The sequence below is a fragment of the Rhincodon typus genome, chromosome 10, assembly GCF_021869965.1.
Source record: "Rhincodon typus isolate 14 chromosome 10, sRhiTyp1.1, whole genome shotgun sequence".
NCBI classification, from domain to species: Eukaryota; Metazoa; Chordata; class Chondrichthyes; order Orectolobiformes; family Rhincodontidae; genus Rhincodon; species Rhincodon typus.
In genome coordinates this window covers 15071683-15088298 of record NC_063341.1, presented here as the reverse complement: position 1 = coordinate 15088298, position 16616 = coordinate 15071683, and the positions used below count along the sequence as shown (strand labels likewise).

General features: G+C 42.7%; 1 protein-coding gene across 1 annotated transcript in view; it reads right to left on the bottom strand.

Moving 5' to 3' along the window:
* The window catches only part of nos1apa (nitric oxide synthase 1 (neuronal) adaptor protein a), a 321058-nt gene that overhangs the window by 41277 nt on the left and 263165 nt on the right, over positions 1-16616 (bottom strand). The window contains exons 8-9 of the mRNA XM_048602049.1: positions 9746-9910; positions 9421-9481 (exon numbers count right to left, since the gene is read on the bottom strand). Coding sequence (XP_048458006.1) covers positions 9421-9481; positions 9746-9910 — 226 coding nt within the window. The remainder of the gene's footprint in view (positions 1-9420; positions 9482-9745; positions 9911-16616) is intronic.

Sequence of the window (16616 nt, the reverse complement as noted above, 5' to 3'; positions counted from 1 at the left end):
GGTCTAGGCCCGAAACGTCAGCCTTCCTGCTCCTCTGATGCTGCTTGGCCTGCTGTGTTCATCCAGCTCTACACCTTGTTATCTCACATCTCCTGGTTCGTTTATTTGTTCATTCTCAGGATGTTCGCATTGATGGAGAACCTCTTTAATTGTCCATCCCAACTTATCCTGAGAACATAATACTGACCCTTCATGTCCAAACCCCAAATAGTCCTGGCAGTGTTGACTCTCCCACAATTGTATGCGGCAGGGAGTTTATTATAGGTCAGGTGACAATGAAGGAATGGTAATCATTCAGGACGGTTTATAACAGGAGGTTATAGTGTTTCCACAACTTGCTGTATCCCACACCCTGATCCACTTTATGAATACATTGAAATAATGCTGTGGGATCTTCTTAGAAAACTAGGGGAGTCTTCTTCAACATAATCATCACCTCTTCAAGGTAGTCATCACCCAACCAAAATCATTTAAATGTAAACTATCTGGTCATTGTCTCAGTGATAGCATGTGTAAGCAATGCTGCAACCAGTTTACATTACAAAAGTGGATTTTCCTAGTGCTTTGCAATGCCAGTGACACAATTGGGAGGGAAAAGAGTTAAACATTCCCCCTCTGTGTAAAGTAGGCTCTCTATCTTGTTTTTATATTCCTAAGAGCTGATGATGTTCCGTTAATCTTTCAACATAGCTCATTAATTTAAACTGCCAATGTTAATATACTTGCCTCAAACAGTAGATTTTTGCTGCTGGTCGGTTCACTAATCAAATACCGCAATTATTCTACTGCAAACATGATAATTAACTACTTGTTCAGTCAATTAATAACTCGTCCTTTTAATAGATCTGCAGTTTTCTACTAACACTAAGAATATTAGAGACTAATGATTCTGACAGGTTCACAGTATTTTCACACAGAATTTACTCCAGCTGTTAAATAGTCAGGAACGGGAGTCAGTGTTAATACCTTGCGTCTATAATGTATCGGGTCACAGTGCTGCGTGTGTAATTTCTTTCCCCATCAGGTTAGAACCTTACACTTGGCCCAACTCACAGACATTGATAAAAGTTCCTCATGAAACACACATAACTCCCACAGCTTTTGATTCAAGTACTAAGAACATATGGAATATAGCAAACAGGCTCGCTCAGTCAGTGGCAGGAGGCATTTTATTTTTTGTTTTCTTTAGCAGATTTTGGGGAAAGCAGTCAAGTTAAATCCATGAGCCCAGAGGTCCCAAGGTTAATAAAATTCTCCATTGCAGCACCACTGACATCATCCACATGATAGAAGGGATGTGATTACAGTGCAGAGGAGTTTTACCAAGATGCTGATTGAGCTGGCGAGCTTTATTTATGAAGAGAGATTGGATAGACTGGGCTTGTTTTCCTTGGAGCATAGCAGACTGGAGGGGACCATGAGATGTATAAAATTATGAGGGGCGTTGACAGGATAGACAGGAAGAAACTTTTCGCCATGGAGGAGGAATCAATGACCATGAATTTAAGGTAAGGGAAAGAGAAGATGTGAGGAAATTTTTTTTTCAGCCAGAGGATGATGGGACTCTGGAACTCGCTGCCTGTAAACGTGGTAGAGGCAACACTCAAAACATTTACCTAGTGTTTAGATGTTCACTTGTGATGCCAAGGCTATGGGCCATGTGCTGGACAAAGGGATTTGAACTGGCGCAGACCAATGGGCCCAAGGGCCTTTTTCTGTGCTCTATGACTCTGAAATGGCCAAAAATAACTGACTCACACAGTGGTAAATTCCCTTTACATTAGTCAATCAAACCACTCTTCAATCAGTCAGAAGATACAAATTCCAATTCCAACTGTAGAAGGATCACAGAATCCCTACAGTGTGAAACCAGGCCATTCAGCCCATCAAGTTCGCAATGACTCTCCGAAGAGCATCCCACACAGACACACCCACCTATCCTATTCCCATAACCCTGCACTTCCCCTGGCTAATCCACTGAGCCTGCACATCCCTGGACACAATGGGCAATTTAGTATGGCCAATCCATCTAACCTACACATCTTTGGAGTGTGGGAGGAAACCGGAGGAAACCCACACAGACACGGGAAGAAAGTGCAAACTCCACACAGACAGTTGACCAAGGGTGGAATCGAACCAGGGTCCCTGGTGCTGTGAGGCCGCAGTGCTAACCACTGAGCCACAAAGTGCCGCCCATTGAATAGGACTATAAGAGAACTTATAAACTGGCAAAAATATTGAAAAGGGCAAGGGGTCTACTATACGATCAATTTTCAAACGAGGCTTCCAAGACAGTGTCGCCTATGAGCTCATCAGATTTTCTGCCCAATTGCTGAATGTTGCTTCCATTGCCATATACTGACAATAGGAAAACACCCTGTGTAATGATGAGATAGTAGGAACTGCAGATGCTGGAGAATCCGAGACAACAAGGTGCAGGGCTGGATGAACACAGCAGGCCAAGCAGCATCATAGGAGCAGAGAGGCTGACGTTTCGGGCCTAGACCCTTCATCAGAAAAGGGGGAGGGGAAGGGGGTTTTGAAATAAATAGGGAGAGAGTGGGAGGCGGATAGAAGAGGGATGATAGTAGGAACTGCAGATGCTGGAGAATCCGAGACAACAAGGTGCAGGGTCATTGCTTTTCTTTTGGGGCTCAGACTGGATGTTACTCACAGGATTGATAAACACCAGGAAAAATTGTGACATTAAAATCTTTTTAAATCAGCCAATTAGTTAGGAGGTAAAGGATTGCTGCCTCTCAGCATTTATTTGCAGTTGTGGTTTTACAACTCCAGTAGACAGAAGCCCCCAAACCATCTTGGAAATGCATACACGTCCACCTCACCTTCTGTCTATCCAATACTCAATATGCAATAATTAGGTATCACACAGATTCTTAGCTCTTAGATCATAATGGTCGAAGTAACCAGAATTTGTTTCACTTCTGATGAGATCACAAACGGTCAAACACAAGAAATTCAGTCCATTCCTCAGGTACGTGTAGCGTGTTTGATATACCAAAGGTTTAAGTCAATCAACAGCTTTGCAATCATCAAGAATCAAGTCTCTATTTCTCAAAAAAGCAGCAGCAACAGGCTGAAATCTCTGTCGCCAGTGGCTGCAGTGATCATAACTGTGGTTCTGCTACAATAAAACAAAGAATTACGGATGCTAAAGATCTGAAAGAAAAACAGCAATTGCTGGAGAAACTCAGCAAGTTTGGCAGCATCTGCGGAGAGAAAGCAGAGTTAACATTTCGAGTTCAGAGACCCTTCTTTAGAACTGTTCTGAAGAAGGGTCACTGGACTCGAAAGGTTTCTCCCCACAGATGCTGCCAGACTTGCTGCGTTTCTCCAGGGTTTTTTGATATAGTTTCTGTGAGCACTGTTCACCAACTCAATCAAAACCAAAAGCTCGAAACTATGTAGGAAGCTGCAGTGAGAGTGAAAAAGCCTCTGCACCTTGCTGCACTGCAACTTTAACTGACACCATTTAAATGGCTGGATTATCAAGAACAGGCCTTCTCTTGTTCTTATTAAATTGAGGATTGATCATGCCAGGGAATCACGCTTCTATGTTTTATTTGAAAAGCAATCACACAGAGTAGTCTTACATTAAGAACAGACTTTCAAAGCTCACTTTCCCAACTGGCACGGTGCCAATCACCTTTTCAATCAAAACTACATACAATTTTTTGTGGCCTAATTCAAGTGAGGGATGGCAGTTTTGGGGAACATTTCAATCAGCTAGTATTAGTCTCAAGCACTCTTAGGTTGGGTATAACACAAATGGACACGTGTTTAAAGTTCATCAAATATATCTGCTGAGTAGCGGGGACAAATTCATCAAGATATTTTCAGTTTCTATTCCATTGATACAACGTGCCTCAATCCAAGCCTCAGAACAGCGCTAATATACGTACTTTCCACGTGGTGCCATTATTTGAGAGGTAAGGAAAAGCCAGGCAACTATAGAGCAGTAAGCACGACATCAGTGGCGGGTAAGTTGTTGGAGGGGATTCTGTGGGACAGGGTTTGCATGTATTGGGAACAAGGCAAGGGCTAATTAAGTATCGTCAGCATGGCTTTGTGCATGGGAAATTGTGTCTCACTAACTAGGTTGAGGTTTTGTAGAAGTGACAAAGAAGATTGCCGAAGGCAGAGTGGTAGACGTTGTCTATATGGACTTCAGCGAGGCGTTCGACAAGGGTCCGCATGAGTACTTGATCAGGGAGAAAGAATAGGAATAACGAGTTTATGTTCGATTAGCTGAATGTGGATGTGGTGTTTTCAAAACTCTGTGCAATGGCTTAAGAATTACATATGTCAAACTCAGAACAATGTTTATTACTTGAAATCATGCACTGCTTATTAATTACGATGAGGAAGACTGCTATAGACTAAACTCACTGAATTCTGATCCTTTAGTAGCCACTGGGGAAGGGAATATTTTTGACTGCTATCCATTTCCCTACCCTGTTTCAGTGCAAAGTACAAACCAAGTGGCTTTTACAAACCGTTCATTCACACAGACACACAACGAAGAACAGATCACATCACATATATAGAGAATGAAGTTCTTGGATAACCTTCACATAAAATACCAGTCGGTATCTTCCACACTGTATGAAGTTTACATCTTGGGATGGTATAGGATCACACCCAGAAAGAATAAGCATACTTAGAAGTAGTAAGGGAATCATAAGATATATTTAAATAAACAGTGAGCAATACAAAACATGCAACATGTGTAAATCAATCATTGCAAATTCTAAGGATGCCTAGCCCGAAGACCACTGCAAAGCCTCTTCTAAGGATGCCTAGCCTGAAGAAGTTACCCTCCTCCCTCCGGACAAACCTCAAGGGATCTCTCTCCCACTGCAACTCTCTCATCCGCTCCACCTATCCCTCTTCTATCCGCCTCCCACTCTCTCCCTATTTATTTCAGAACCCCCTTCCCCTCCCCCTTTTCTGATGAAGGGTCTAGGCCTGAAACGTCAGCCCCTCTGCTCCTATGATGCTGCTTGGCCTGCTGTGTTCATCCAGCCCTGCACCTTGTTGTCTCGGATTCTCTAGCATCTGCAGTTCCTACTATCTCTGATTCAATTTTAACCCCACTGCGAAGCCTCTTCTAAGGATGCCTAGCCTGAAGAAGTTACCCTCCTCCCTCCGGACACCTCTTCGACCTGTTTGTTTCCTCTCCACCTATCCTCTCCTCTATCCCTCTTCTATCCGCCTCCCACTCTCTCCCTATTTATTTCAGAAACCCCTTCCCCTCCCCCTTTTCTGATGAAGGGTCTAGGCCCGAAACGTCAGCCCCTCTGCTCCTATGATGCTGCTTGGCCTGCTGTGTTCATCCAGCCCTGCACCTTGTTGTTTCGGATTCTCCAGCATCTGCAGTTCCTACTATCTCCGATTGCAAATTCAGTGTTTCTTTTGCAGTATTTTTCTATGTTAATGGTGCTTGTTGTCTTTAACCTAATTTACGCAGATTAAAGCACAAAATTCCACCAAGAAAGCATTTGTGTGAACATAAAGCCATAATGAGCTTCTTGTTAGAATATCTCACTGCAAGGCTGGAGAAATAAACTGCAGCTCCACAGTAAGGAAACACTGACGGCATTTCTTTTGTCATAAAATAACCATTTTGGCAGCATTCCTAACACTGAGAAGACAAGCCAAGAGAAACCTTTTATCATTTTAACAAATAGTGGTAAAAAAAACTCTCCAAATATTTCATCCTTCACAAACACCAAAAAATAAAATCAGATCTGTCAGTCTGAAGAAACTTTTAATTTTATTCTACTCTTTTTTCATTGTGACACACCAAGTTTTGTCTGAGGGTTGGTGATGTTTGGCCAGCACAGACCCAGACACGAAGCTGATTCCCTTCAATTGAGCAAGCTATCAGCATTTCATCCTAATCATCTGATGCTACCCTAATCTACGTTTAATTTCTTAGCAGAGGGTTCAAGCTGAAATTTCAGGATGGATGGTTTGTGGCATTTAATGGTTTTTCAACAAATAAATTCTGTACACAAAAGGGCGGCAGCAGACAGTCTCTCAGTATTCATAGAATCATAGAACCCTGCAGTGTGGAATTAGGTCATTCGACCCATCAAGTCCACACCGACCCTCCAAAGAGTATCCCAACCAGACCCACCCAACCCCGTAACCCTGCAGTTCCCATGGCTAATCCATGTAACCTGCACATCTTTGGACTGTGGGAGGAAACCAGAGTACCCAGAAGAAACCCATTGCTCAGGAGTCATTTACAACAGTTACAGTGCATCAGTGAAATCTGCAATTTATGATATAACTGTAGCCTTATTTTATTTTTATTCATTCATGGGATGTGGACATCGCTGGACAGGCCAGCATTTATCACCCACCCCTAATTGCCAAGAGGGCAGTTAAGAGTCAGATTGTTTGAATCACATATAGGCCAGACCAGGTAAGGATGGCAACTTCCTTTCCTAAAAGACATCAGTGAACCTGATGGGTTTTCCAACAATCAACAATGGTTTCATGATCATTGTCAGACTCCTAATTCCAGGTTTTTTTTTTATTGAATTAAGATTCTATCATCTCCCTCAGCGAGATTTGAACTGGGTGCCCAGAACATTGCCTGGGTCTGTGTATTAATAGTCTAGTGATAACACCACAAGGCCATTGCCTCTCCCTTAGACATTGCAAGTGCTACCTTCAAAACACACTAGGGAAACTATATATAAACAGGACATCATAACTGATTGAAGCATGGTTTCCTCGGACAATCATTATGATTTTGTCCTCATGTCTTTTTTTAAACAAAGGGACATAGAAGCAGGAGTGGATTACTCTCTCCATCAAGCCCTGCATTTGTGGTAAGGTCCATGTCTCGATTCCATTTACCACCTTTCCTCTCTCTTGAATTCCCGACTTAAAAATCCATCAAACTGCAAATAAACCATTTGAGGGGAGTGAATCCTAGGTTGCTAGTAGAGTTCGACATGGTTGAACTAAGCATGGTTTGCAAATGAGGAGGCAATTTAGCAATGCCCAGTTCATTTCTCCATGGACAAGCAAGGGTTAACACCCTTATTAGTCAGCTTATGATGGGCATGTCCTCAATGTGTGACCAAGAAACCATCAGAAAGATCAGACCCCTGGAAACTTTGCTGGTCAAATTCCAGCATGCAACTGATAGCTGAAATTCTGACACCTTTCAAAAGGACAGCAGCTGTTGATTGATGGATGCCAGAGGGCCCTGGGCAGGCAAGCTTCAACAAGCTGATCAATAAGGCAGTGCAAGGAACCAGAACGTGCTGAGCTGCTCATTAGGACAGACACAGAGGCCTGTGAAACGGCGTAAAAAGTAACAAGGCAACCGAGTAAAGATGATCAAAGCTGGGGGTTGGAGCGGGGAAGCTGAATCATATCAATGAACCAAACTGACTGAGAGGTGAATATTTTCATTCCATTTATCAGCATATACTGGCATTCATGGTGTCAGATGCTACAGAAATTTACAATGTACAAGAAATCTAAAGGACAACTGCCATTCAAGAAATTGCATTTAGGTGGCATTTTCAAAATCTCCTATCATTCAGAAACACTCACAGGCAATGGAGTTGTTTCAAATGTAGCCACTATTACGATACAGGAGATCTAGCAGGCAGTCAGAATGTAGCAGTTTATTTAGACATCCACAGGACAGTGACCAGATAAATCAGTTTCTACTGGGTATGTTTGAAGGTCAAATATATTGACCAGGACACCAGAAACGACGTCCCTCTTTTTCTTTTAGAAAGCAGAACCATAGGACTCTTGTGATGCAGTGGTAGTTCACCTATCTCTGGAATAGGAGGCACAGGCCCAAGTCCCACTTGCCCCAGGGGTGTGTAATAACTTCTCGGAACACGTTGATTAGAAAATATCTAAAACAGTGCCATGGGACCCACTGGTTCAGCCTCAGCTGGAGTACTGTCTACAATCCTGGGCACAATGCTTTAAGGAGATGACAAGGTACTGAAGAGGGTATAGTGCAGGTTTATCAGGATGATGCCAGGATTGCTGGAGGTCAGTTATACGGAGAGAGCGGAGAAGCTGATATTATCCTTGTTTGATCAGGGAAGGTTAAAGGGAGATTTAATAGAGCTATTGAAAATCATGAGAGTTTTTTTTAATAGAATAAAACAGGAGAAACTGTTTCTCAATGATTGTTTGTCGAAGATTAAGAGGTGTGACGCCTCTGTTATTGATACTTGAGTGATCTGTCCGATTTACACATCTTTAGGGTTGAAGGAATCACAGCTTATTTTTCCTTGACCAGATTTGGGTGTTTTCTCCCCCCCGAGTAGTTGCACATTGTGCCAGTGGTATTTTTGGCTCCTGGATTACATTAACAACATCATATACTACTTAGAGATAGTTTAACATAGCAGGTGGGACATGAACTCAAATCTTCTGGCTCAGGGGCAGAGACACTAGCACAAAGCCCCATCTACATGCTGTATACTGACTGAATGGGCAGGGAAGGTTTGATTTGGAGAATGAGAGGGCCCATCGGGAGAATGGTCTGAGTTGAAATGAAGCTAGTGGGGGCCATTGGGCTATGAATGGGCACGGAGTTGGAACAGAGGGGGAAGAAGGAGCACAAAAGGAGAATTGCTATGATCTTTTGAATTTACTTTCAAAATTTCCCACATTAAGACGATGAACCATGACTCCTCTGATGGGCCGTAAGTATTCCAGAAGTGGGCTTGAATCTTGGAAAATTGCAGGGGTCCAGGAGATGTCTATCCCCTCCCACGATGGAGTTTGGTCAGGCCTGCAGTTCAGAGGGCGGGCTTGTTATCTGTACCCTTATCCCCATCTCAGTGAAAACTGACAGTGGTGCGAATGGAATGGGGAACCTGTAATCCGCTATTTTTAAATGTTTCCGGAGCAACTTTGGTCCAACTCTGCAAAATTCTGGACATAGACGGGTGGTGAGAGAGCCAACAGGGACCTCTAAAAATGTGGCTGCCCCTGGTGTTTAGGACCCTGATGACTAAAGGTCAAAGTTGGAGATGTGAAAGAAGTTGAAGAGATGTGAAAATTTGAGGAACATGGAGATCTTGAATGGCTCTAAAACTGCAGGAGATTACAGATGGGGGAAACGTGAAGCAATGGTCCAAAGTAAAGACGATTATATGGAATAAAAACCGAAAGAACTGCGGATGCTGTAAATCAGGAACGTGAATTATATGATACAGAAATTTACGAAGGGAAAGAAAAGGAATTATTTATGAATTATGTTCACCGTGTCACCTTGGTCTCCAATCTTTAATGTTTCAATTCTTGGCAAAAAACACTACATTAAAAAGGAATTGTGGAGTTTAGTATGCGACTGTATCAGCTCCTGTGCCATTCTAGTGGATCCATTTAAACATACACTGGGGAACATGAAGTAATCCAATTGTGAAGCTATCATAACAGGCAGCACCTTTGTGAAACACTGCAGTGAGACAACATAAATTTAATCAGTAAAAAGCTTCTCAAGAGCCATTGTACAAATTAAACAAATTGCAAAAAAGAGGACACTTGGGTCAATCAAGTTGCTGCTTTTCTCCACTTAAGCTGCTGTGATTCTCCTCTCTCCCCATGCCCATTAAAAATCTTCGCTCTAAAGAGACTTTGGAATTATTACGGCTCAAGTAATTCCAATAACTCAGTTCTGTGCAGAGTTACAGCAAGGCCTTGTCTATTGCCCCTTTCTTACCTGGGCCACAGCCACCTGGGTCTGCTGCTGTTGCTGTTGTAGGTGCTGCTGAAGGAGCTGGATCTGGTGATGAACCGAGAGTGGGGTGCCTGATGGCAGCTGGCTTGCTGAAGGTAGCAACATTTTGGGAGTAGCCAGGAGAATGCTGGGACTATCGTCATGGAACTGAAAGACAGGGAGGGGAAAACACATGAAAATTATTGTCAAAAAGAGAGGAGTGGAATCATTTTCTCTCTCCATTTCTAACCTTTAATATTTGCAAGGTAGCAGCGCTTGGAAGCTTTCTTCTGCCTTGGTACAAGTCAGACTTTCTTTTATTAATTCGGATCTTACCAGGGGCCAATGAAGTTGAACCTTCTAATAGTGCTCTGATATTGGAAACCTCAAATGGTAGAGTATGCCAAAAAGAATTAGGATTTTAATCACTGCCCTTCGCGTCTGGGTTCAAGAAGGTTGTTTCTGAGAGCAGGGAGAGTATGCTAAGACTATTGATCGAGTGTCACCAAGTTTCAATGCAATTCCCTGCTAGACGATGCTGAGAAAATATTAAAGGGACACCATTGACAATAAAAGTTCTCCAGTTTGCTTATAAAACAGACAGCAAACATGTTGTTCGGATTAAATTGAGCTCCTTAAAATTATTGCAATAAGAGTTCATTTTTTCTTTTCAGCTTGACAAAGCATTTTCACAAATCATATCCCTACCATTTTTACCATGCACTCTGCAGAATTTTTATGCTTCCAGGACCAGGAGTTACAGGACCTTTACTACCAATCGAGAATGCACAATGCTAATGGTAATATTAACGAATGAAAATTTAATAAGGACTTTCCCATTCAAGTTTAGAATACAGCCAGAGGAGCTCCACACAAAACATGTGAAATATTTATCTCTATTACCACTTAATTTACTTGCTGTAATGTGGTATCTTCATTTTTACATTTCACTGTAACTTTAAATATTAATAAAGTCATTGCTATCTAATGTATTTTAGGAACGGTCTCCTTGTCATCCTACAAAAATGTAACTTCATTAAGTTATGAACTGGTGTAAACTTAACCAGAGGCTTTCACTAATTAGTCTCTGCTCTTGGCCTGGCCTTGTCCAAGCTTTGGTGTCCTTTTTCTGGATTGAAACGCCTCGACTTCATTCTGTTAACAAAATCACATCTCTTTTTCCCAAAGCCCTGGATGACTGCAGGCTTCCAATGTAGCTCCACAGATGTTCCATTTGCAAATTTAATCACTCATTTAGCTGCACGAAGGAACTTTTCATCAAGTCTGAATCCTTTTCAGTGACACTGGTATCGCCTTTGGGAGGGGTTGTTGAGGGAAAGCATTTAGAGCTTCATAAATAATACTTCATAGGTTGAAGACATGTGTAAGGCAACAAAAAGGACCAGCTGAATTAAACACCACAGTTTCAGAAACTGAGATTCAAACAATGACATCGAGGCTTTTGTGTCAAGCATGCAGCCTTGTTAATAGAATTCTAGCACCTTTCTACACCTCTTGTTGAAAAAGATACTGATTGCTTCGTACGTTCAAACAAAAGGACAAAAGAGAAATCCATGGTATTGAGTTTACTGCATTCCACAAGCTTAGATTCTCCTATTTAATCTGAGTAGAGTATTCTGACTCACTGCCCAGTTAATCATTCAGAATGTGTGAAAGTACAACACGATACAGGACAAATGCCCAGACACAATCAGCACCTAGCAGAATTATCATTTCTTGACACAAAAGCTGGGCAAATAAAGCTCAATTATTAACCATGAATTCAGCTCAGTTTATTCTTCCCAGATTAAAGTTCAGCTGCAGCTTTGCTAGCTTTTTAAAATACCTTTTCTAAAGAGTCTTGCATGAGGGAAACAGTGAGTAAAACGTATTTGCCAAATATCACTAAATCGGCGTTGGTTTACGCTGACTGTATAAGATTTTTTTTTAAGATTATTATTTGGAGTTATTTTCTAAAACAACATAGGATATCATTCCAAAATTCCATCCATTGTTCTCAAGCCAGTGGACCAGGTCAGTGACCTACTGTTTTCCACCACAATTCAACAATTAAAGATCCAGAGAATGATTTAGCTTCTTTTTTTTTAAAAAAAGTGTTCTTTTCAATGGGATATAGCAAGATGTAGGCATTTGTGGCCCATCCCCTAAAATCCCTTGCACCGATTGACTTGCGTAACCATTTCAGAGGACAGTTAAGAGTCAACCACATCACTGTGGGTCTGGAGTCACATGTAGGCCAGACCAGGTTAAGGACATTAGATTTCCTTCCCAAAAGACATTTGTGAACCAGATGGGCTTTTACAACAATCAATAACAATGACTGTGAAACTGTCACTTACACCATCCTTCAATTCCAAATTTCATAAATTTGAAACAATGCACCCACAGGATTAGCCCGATTACTAGTCTAGCCACATGCCCGTTACCCTCCCATCATCCTTCCAGTCTTGAAAGGAAGTGGCTGAAGGGGGATCTTGTATGCTATATCAAACTGTATGAAAAGGCAAATCCAAATGCCTTGTTCAAAATCATCCACAAAAATAGATCATAAAAGTAGAACTTAAATTGATTGAAGGCTGGAGGCTCAGAGCGGAGTGGGCTGGAGGCTGGGAGTAGAGTGGGAATGGTTGTTGGACAGGGGACCAGTGCGAGTGGTCAGTGGCTTGCGAGCCCGGTCAGACCAAGTGTGGAAGCCTCTTGCACTGATCTACTGCAATGTAATGTTTATCTGTAATCTGTTTATCTGGCTGTAATGTTTATCCTTTTAACTTTACTTCTTATTTTCTAAATTATACCATGAATCACTAAGGTAATGTAACTTTTTTTCTTTATTTCTCTATTTTGCACTTGAGATTTTTACCTAGGTACTTTGTACCTAGGACGGTGCCTTGTGCGGCGACGTCGTGAATCTTTCAGTACACGTGACAACAAACCTAATTCTAATTCTAAAAAACAACTCACAATCTTAGCACTTAGCTTGGATGTCAGGACTGCTTTTGTCTTGATTGGAGTCAACTCACAAACAGGGCACCTTTCATGTAGGGTGGTAGAGGGAAGAATTTGGTATCATTCAGAAGACAATGACATGTTATACCAGGAAGATTGTTGGCTTTTTACACGGATGTTCACAGAGACCAAATGGCCTCCTTCCCTCACGTTCTTCCAAAATTGGACATCGAGAACTTGCTGCTCAAATTTGCAGCAGGAAGATTTTCCTCTGTACTCCGTCCTCGTATAAGTCCCCAAAGTAACTGCAAACCTCTGCTAATTAAGATATGAAAGCTATAATTTCCAAGGGGTGTCTAACTCACCAGAATATGAATTACCGTAGCATCGTATTTACGGCAAATTACAAGCACTTCCATGTCTGTACTGAAAGCAGATGGGGGCTAACCTGATACAAACCTAGAGAAAGCCTCCCAGCCTGCCTCCCCAATTATCCGATCCAAGGCTGGGCAACAGCAATGGGAGTTCCAGAGTAACCGTGGTGCTGCAAGGCTGCCCATATGCCCCCAATAACCAGGAAAGGTGATATGGGGGACAAAAATTGAGAGTTGTACTGCCAGAAACTAGTCGTATAAAGAGATGCACAAATGTCAATGGAGAGCAGTGGGGCAACGATTTCCTCCCTTCACAAAAATCTTCCACACTGTAGGGATTCTATTCTGTGAAATGATTAGTCTCAGAATAAGGACGGCTACTGACATAATACACACGGTCATAAAATTAGGAGGCATTTACACACCAACATCAGTTAATATCAGTGAAGGTGATATAAAACAATATTAGCCTGTAAAGAAACTTCTAGGTAAAGTTACAATGCAACAAGTTCAAGATTCATTCTTACAGGTTACATCACTTGTTTACACTGTTGCCTTTAGTCTCAGTTGCCTAGGATTCAGGATAGAGCTACAAAATAGGGGCCAACATAAATGATCTTAAACTTCCTCAGCCACAACCAGTGGGAAGCATAAATTGCCTCCGCTGTGGAAGGTCACTGCCAGTGTCAGGGGCTTGTCACGGACCTCGGAGACAGAGATCCCCCTTCCCAAGAGGTGCCTGACAGTGTACCCCTCCCCCACAGGCGGGGTAATGCACCAGCGGTGGCCCAGGATCACGGAGGTGGGGTGGCAGGGAGGGACCACTGGTAGAGGAGGGGGTAGTGGTGTTGGTGTGGATGTGTAAAATAGGCTAGGGTGTGGCTCTCAGTGAGCACCGCCACCCACCCCACACCCAACACCTTCCTCTCCTTCTTAAATGTTTTTACTTATTAACTTTCTAAACCAACCTGTTTACGCCTCTGGAGCAGGTGGGACTTGAAACCGAGCCTCCTGGTCCAGGATAAAAGACACTACCACCATACCACAAGAGGGTCCAACAGAGAGGTCACTCACTCACAGCCATGCCTTCTCTGGACCCTCAGATTAGGAGACTGGCATGCTGCCTACTGTGCTAAGACAACACTTTAATCCAACTCTTGACAACCTTTCAACTACCTCCACCCCCAGAAAACCAAAAGTAAACCTGGTCTGCTTTTATGGCTCTCTATGTGAGAGCTCCCCAATCTGTCGATGGTAGGATGCCTGTAAAGTGGGAAGGATGTTCCTTTGCCATTTTAAAATATATTTTCTATTTGTTTTCACTCTGGAATATCCTTATTTAAGTCGGTATTAGGCCCTTAATGGACCATTAATTGTATACTTAAGACTGTAGACAGCCAACGAAGCTTTCAGTGGATAGACTACCCATGAGTCTTCTTGCCCTGAACTTAAATTGGCAAAGACAGGTGAGCAGTGGGGACCACAACACACACCCTCCCACCTCAGAACATAGCTCTGGGATGGGGCTGGGGCATTGAATTCCACCCAATGTAGTCGAGGAGATATTTGCTGTGATCCAACTTTAGAAACACAAATTCAATTGCAAAATGTAACTTCAAATTTATTTAGAAGCAGGTAACAGTCTAATTTTGTACCAATTTTAAACTAAGGATCATTGGTAAATAACATAGGTGAATGGATCATCATTGGCCGTGTGTGCTGTTGCTGGGGATGTTCGGAAAATCTTTTCTATTTACTAATTTGATAGGTTTTTTTTACTTTATAAGTAAAATATGTAGACTGTTGAAAGGGGTGGGGGGGGGGGGGGGGGGGGTGGGAATCATTCAGGGTTTCCTTGATGAATTAAATTACACTGACTGATGCACCAAATGCTAAGGTCTGTGGGGTCTTCATGTTAAGTAAGACATTAGCGAGTCGCTGATGTATTTGCAATGCCTCTGGTCACAAATCCTGCATTGGGGGTGCTTAGCACCGTGAAGCTGGAATTCTAAGGGTCACAAAACAGGAAAGACCTGTGTGCATACGTCACAAATCCCTGATGTACGTTCTGCCTCTGGCCGAATGGGAGAGAGGGGAAAAGTGGCCACAGGGGAAAAAAAAAAGAGAAAACAACTGAAGAGAAACAGAGATGAATTGAATGCTCTCTGTCCTCAAGCAGATTTGGTGGTTGGGCAGGAGGGAGGTGTCGCATTTAATTGGGTAGACCTCACAACCTTCCTGCCTCTGCCCTGAATAATGCCCAAGTCTTCAAGCAGTGGCAGGTTGAGGCAGTATCCATTCAGGAAGCCTGAAAAGCAAATCATTTGTGGGCTTCGGGGAAGAGGTCCCCTTCTTCAAAGGGGCTGGGGCCTGACTGAGGAATCTGGCACCGAGGTGGTGACAGGGGACGTTTGTGCCAGCTGAGAACCACACCCTGCTGCTGCCCTACCTCCCACGAGCCTGGCCTATTAAACCCCACACTGCCCTCACTCTCCTGTGGCCCGAGTCCCTCAACAATCCTTGGTCTCTGTTTGCATGCGTTTCCGGGAGCTCCTGCCACACCCGGTGGAATTTCCAGGTGAACTTCCTGCATTAAATGCCCATTTAGAGATATCAGGTCGAGAGTAAGAAAATGGAAGAGTGACAAGCAGCAGCCAAGGACCAAGGGACAGAGAAGACCAAAGGAAATGATGCAATGGAAATGCCAGAGAGAGACAGACAATGGATTTATGTAAGCAGAAAACATAATAACGGTTGTGTGAGAAAAGACACAGAAGAAGCAGATACTAGACGGAGGTTGGAGAGGTACGCAAATTCCTTTTGTGTTCCTCCCTTACAATGGTCATAAAAAATGTTGAATTTAAACAGGATGACATACAGGTGCCAATTATATACCTGTCAGAGTGTATCTGGTTTCGTGTTAGAACTAAATTCAGCCAGGTCTCTTCAGTCAAAGAATAACAAATATTACAAATAAAACCAACTCAACAAACATGCAAAGATTACTGACAAAGAAAGGTTTCGATTGCGCAAATTTTAACATTCAAACCTTAACACAAGGCCGATATGGGAAACAGACAAACAATGGTCAGACACGCCATCAAACACATCGAAACAGGAATTGTGGTCGAGAGACAGTTCGCATGAATTTCTGAGCAACAACACTGCTCCCCACCCCCAAAAAGATGTTTGTGACATTGTGGGTCACTGAATCTTATTAAAACTTCACAAGAGATTCCAGTTGTTAACATTTGACGACCTGGCATTGAAAAGCCCTCAGCAGCTGCCCTACTATGGACTACCTCAGTGAGTGCTGATGTTCACTTTCCTTCTTGGGACTATGCTCCCCTGGATTCTGGGAAATTGCACTTCCTCACAGTTATAACTCCAGATTTTCACAAACAGCAAGTTTCACCAAACTAGTTCTGCCCTGGAAATTTTTCATGTCCCGACCTCTAAGCTGGGTCAGTCACGCAAATTGAATACAGCTTGTGGGTTTCTTTTACTCTCACTTAGCGAGATTGCATCACAGC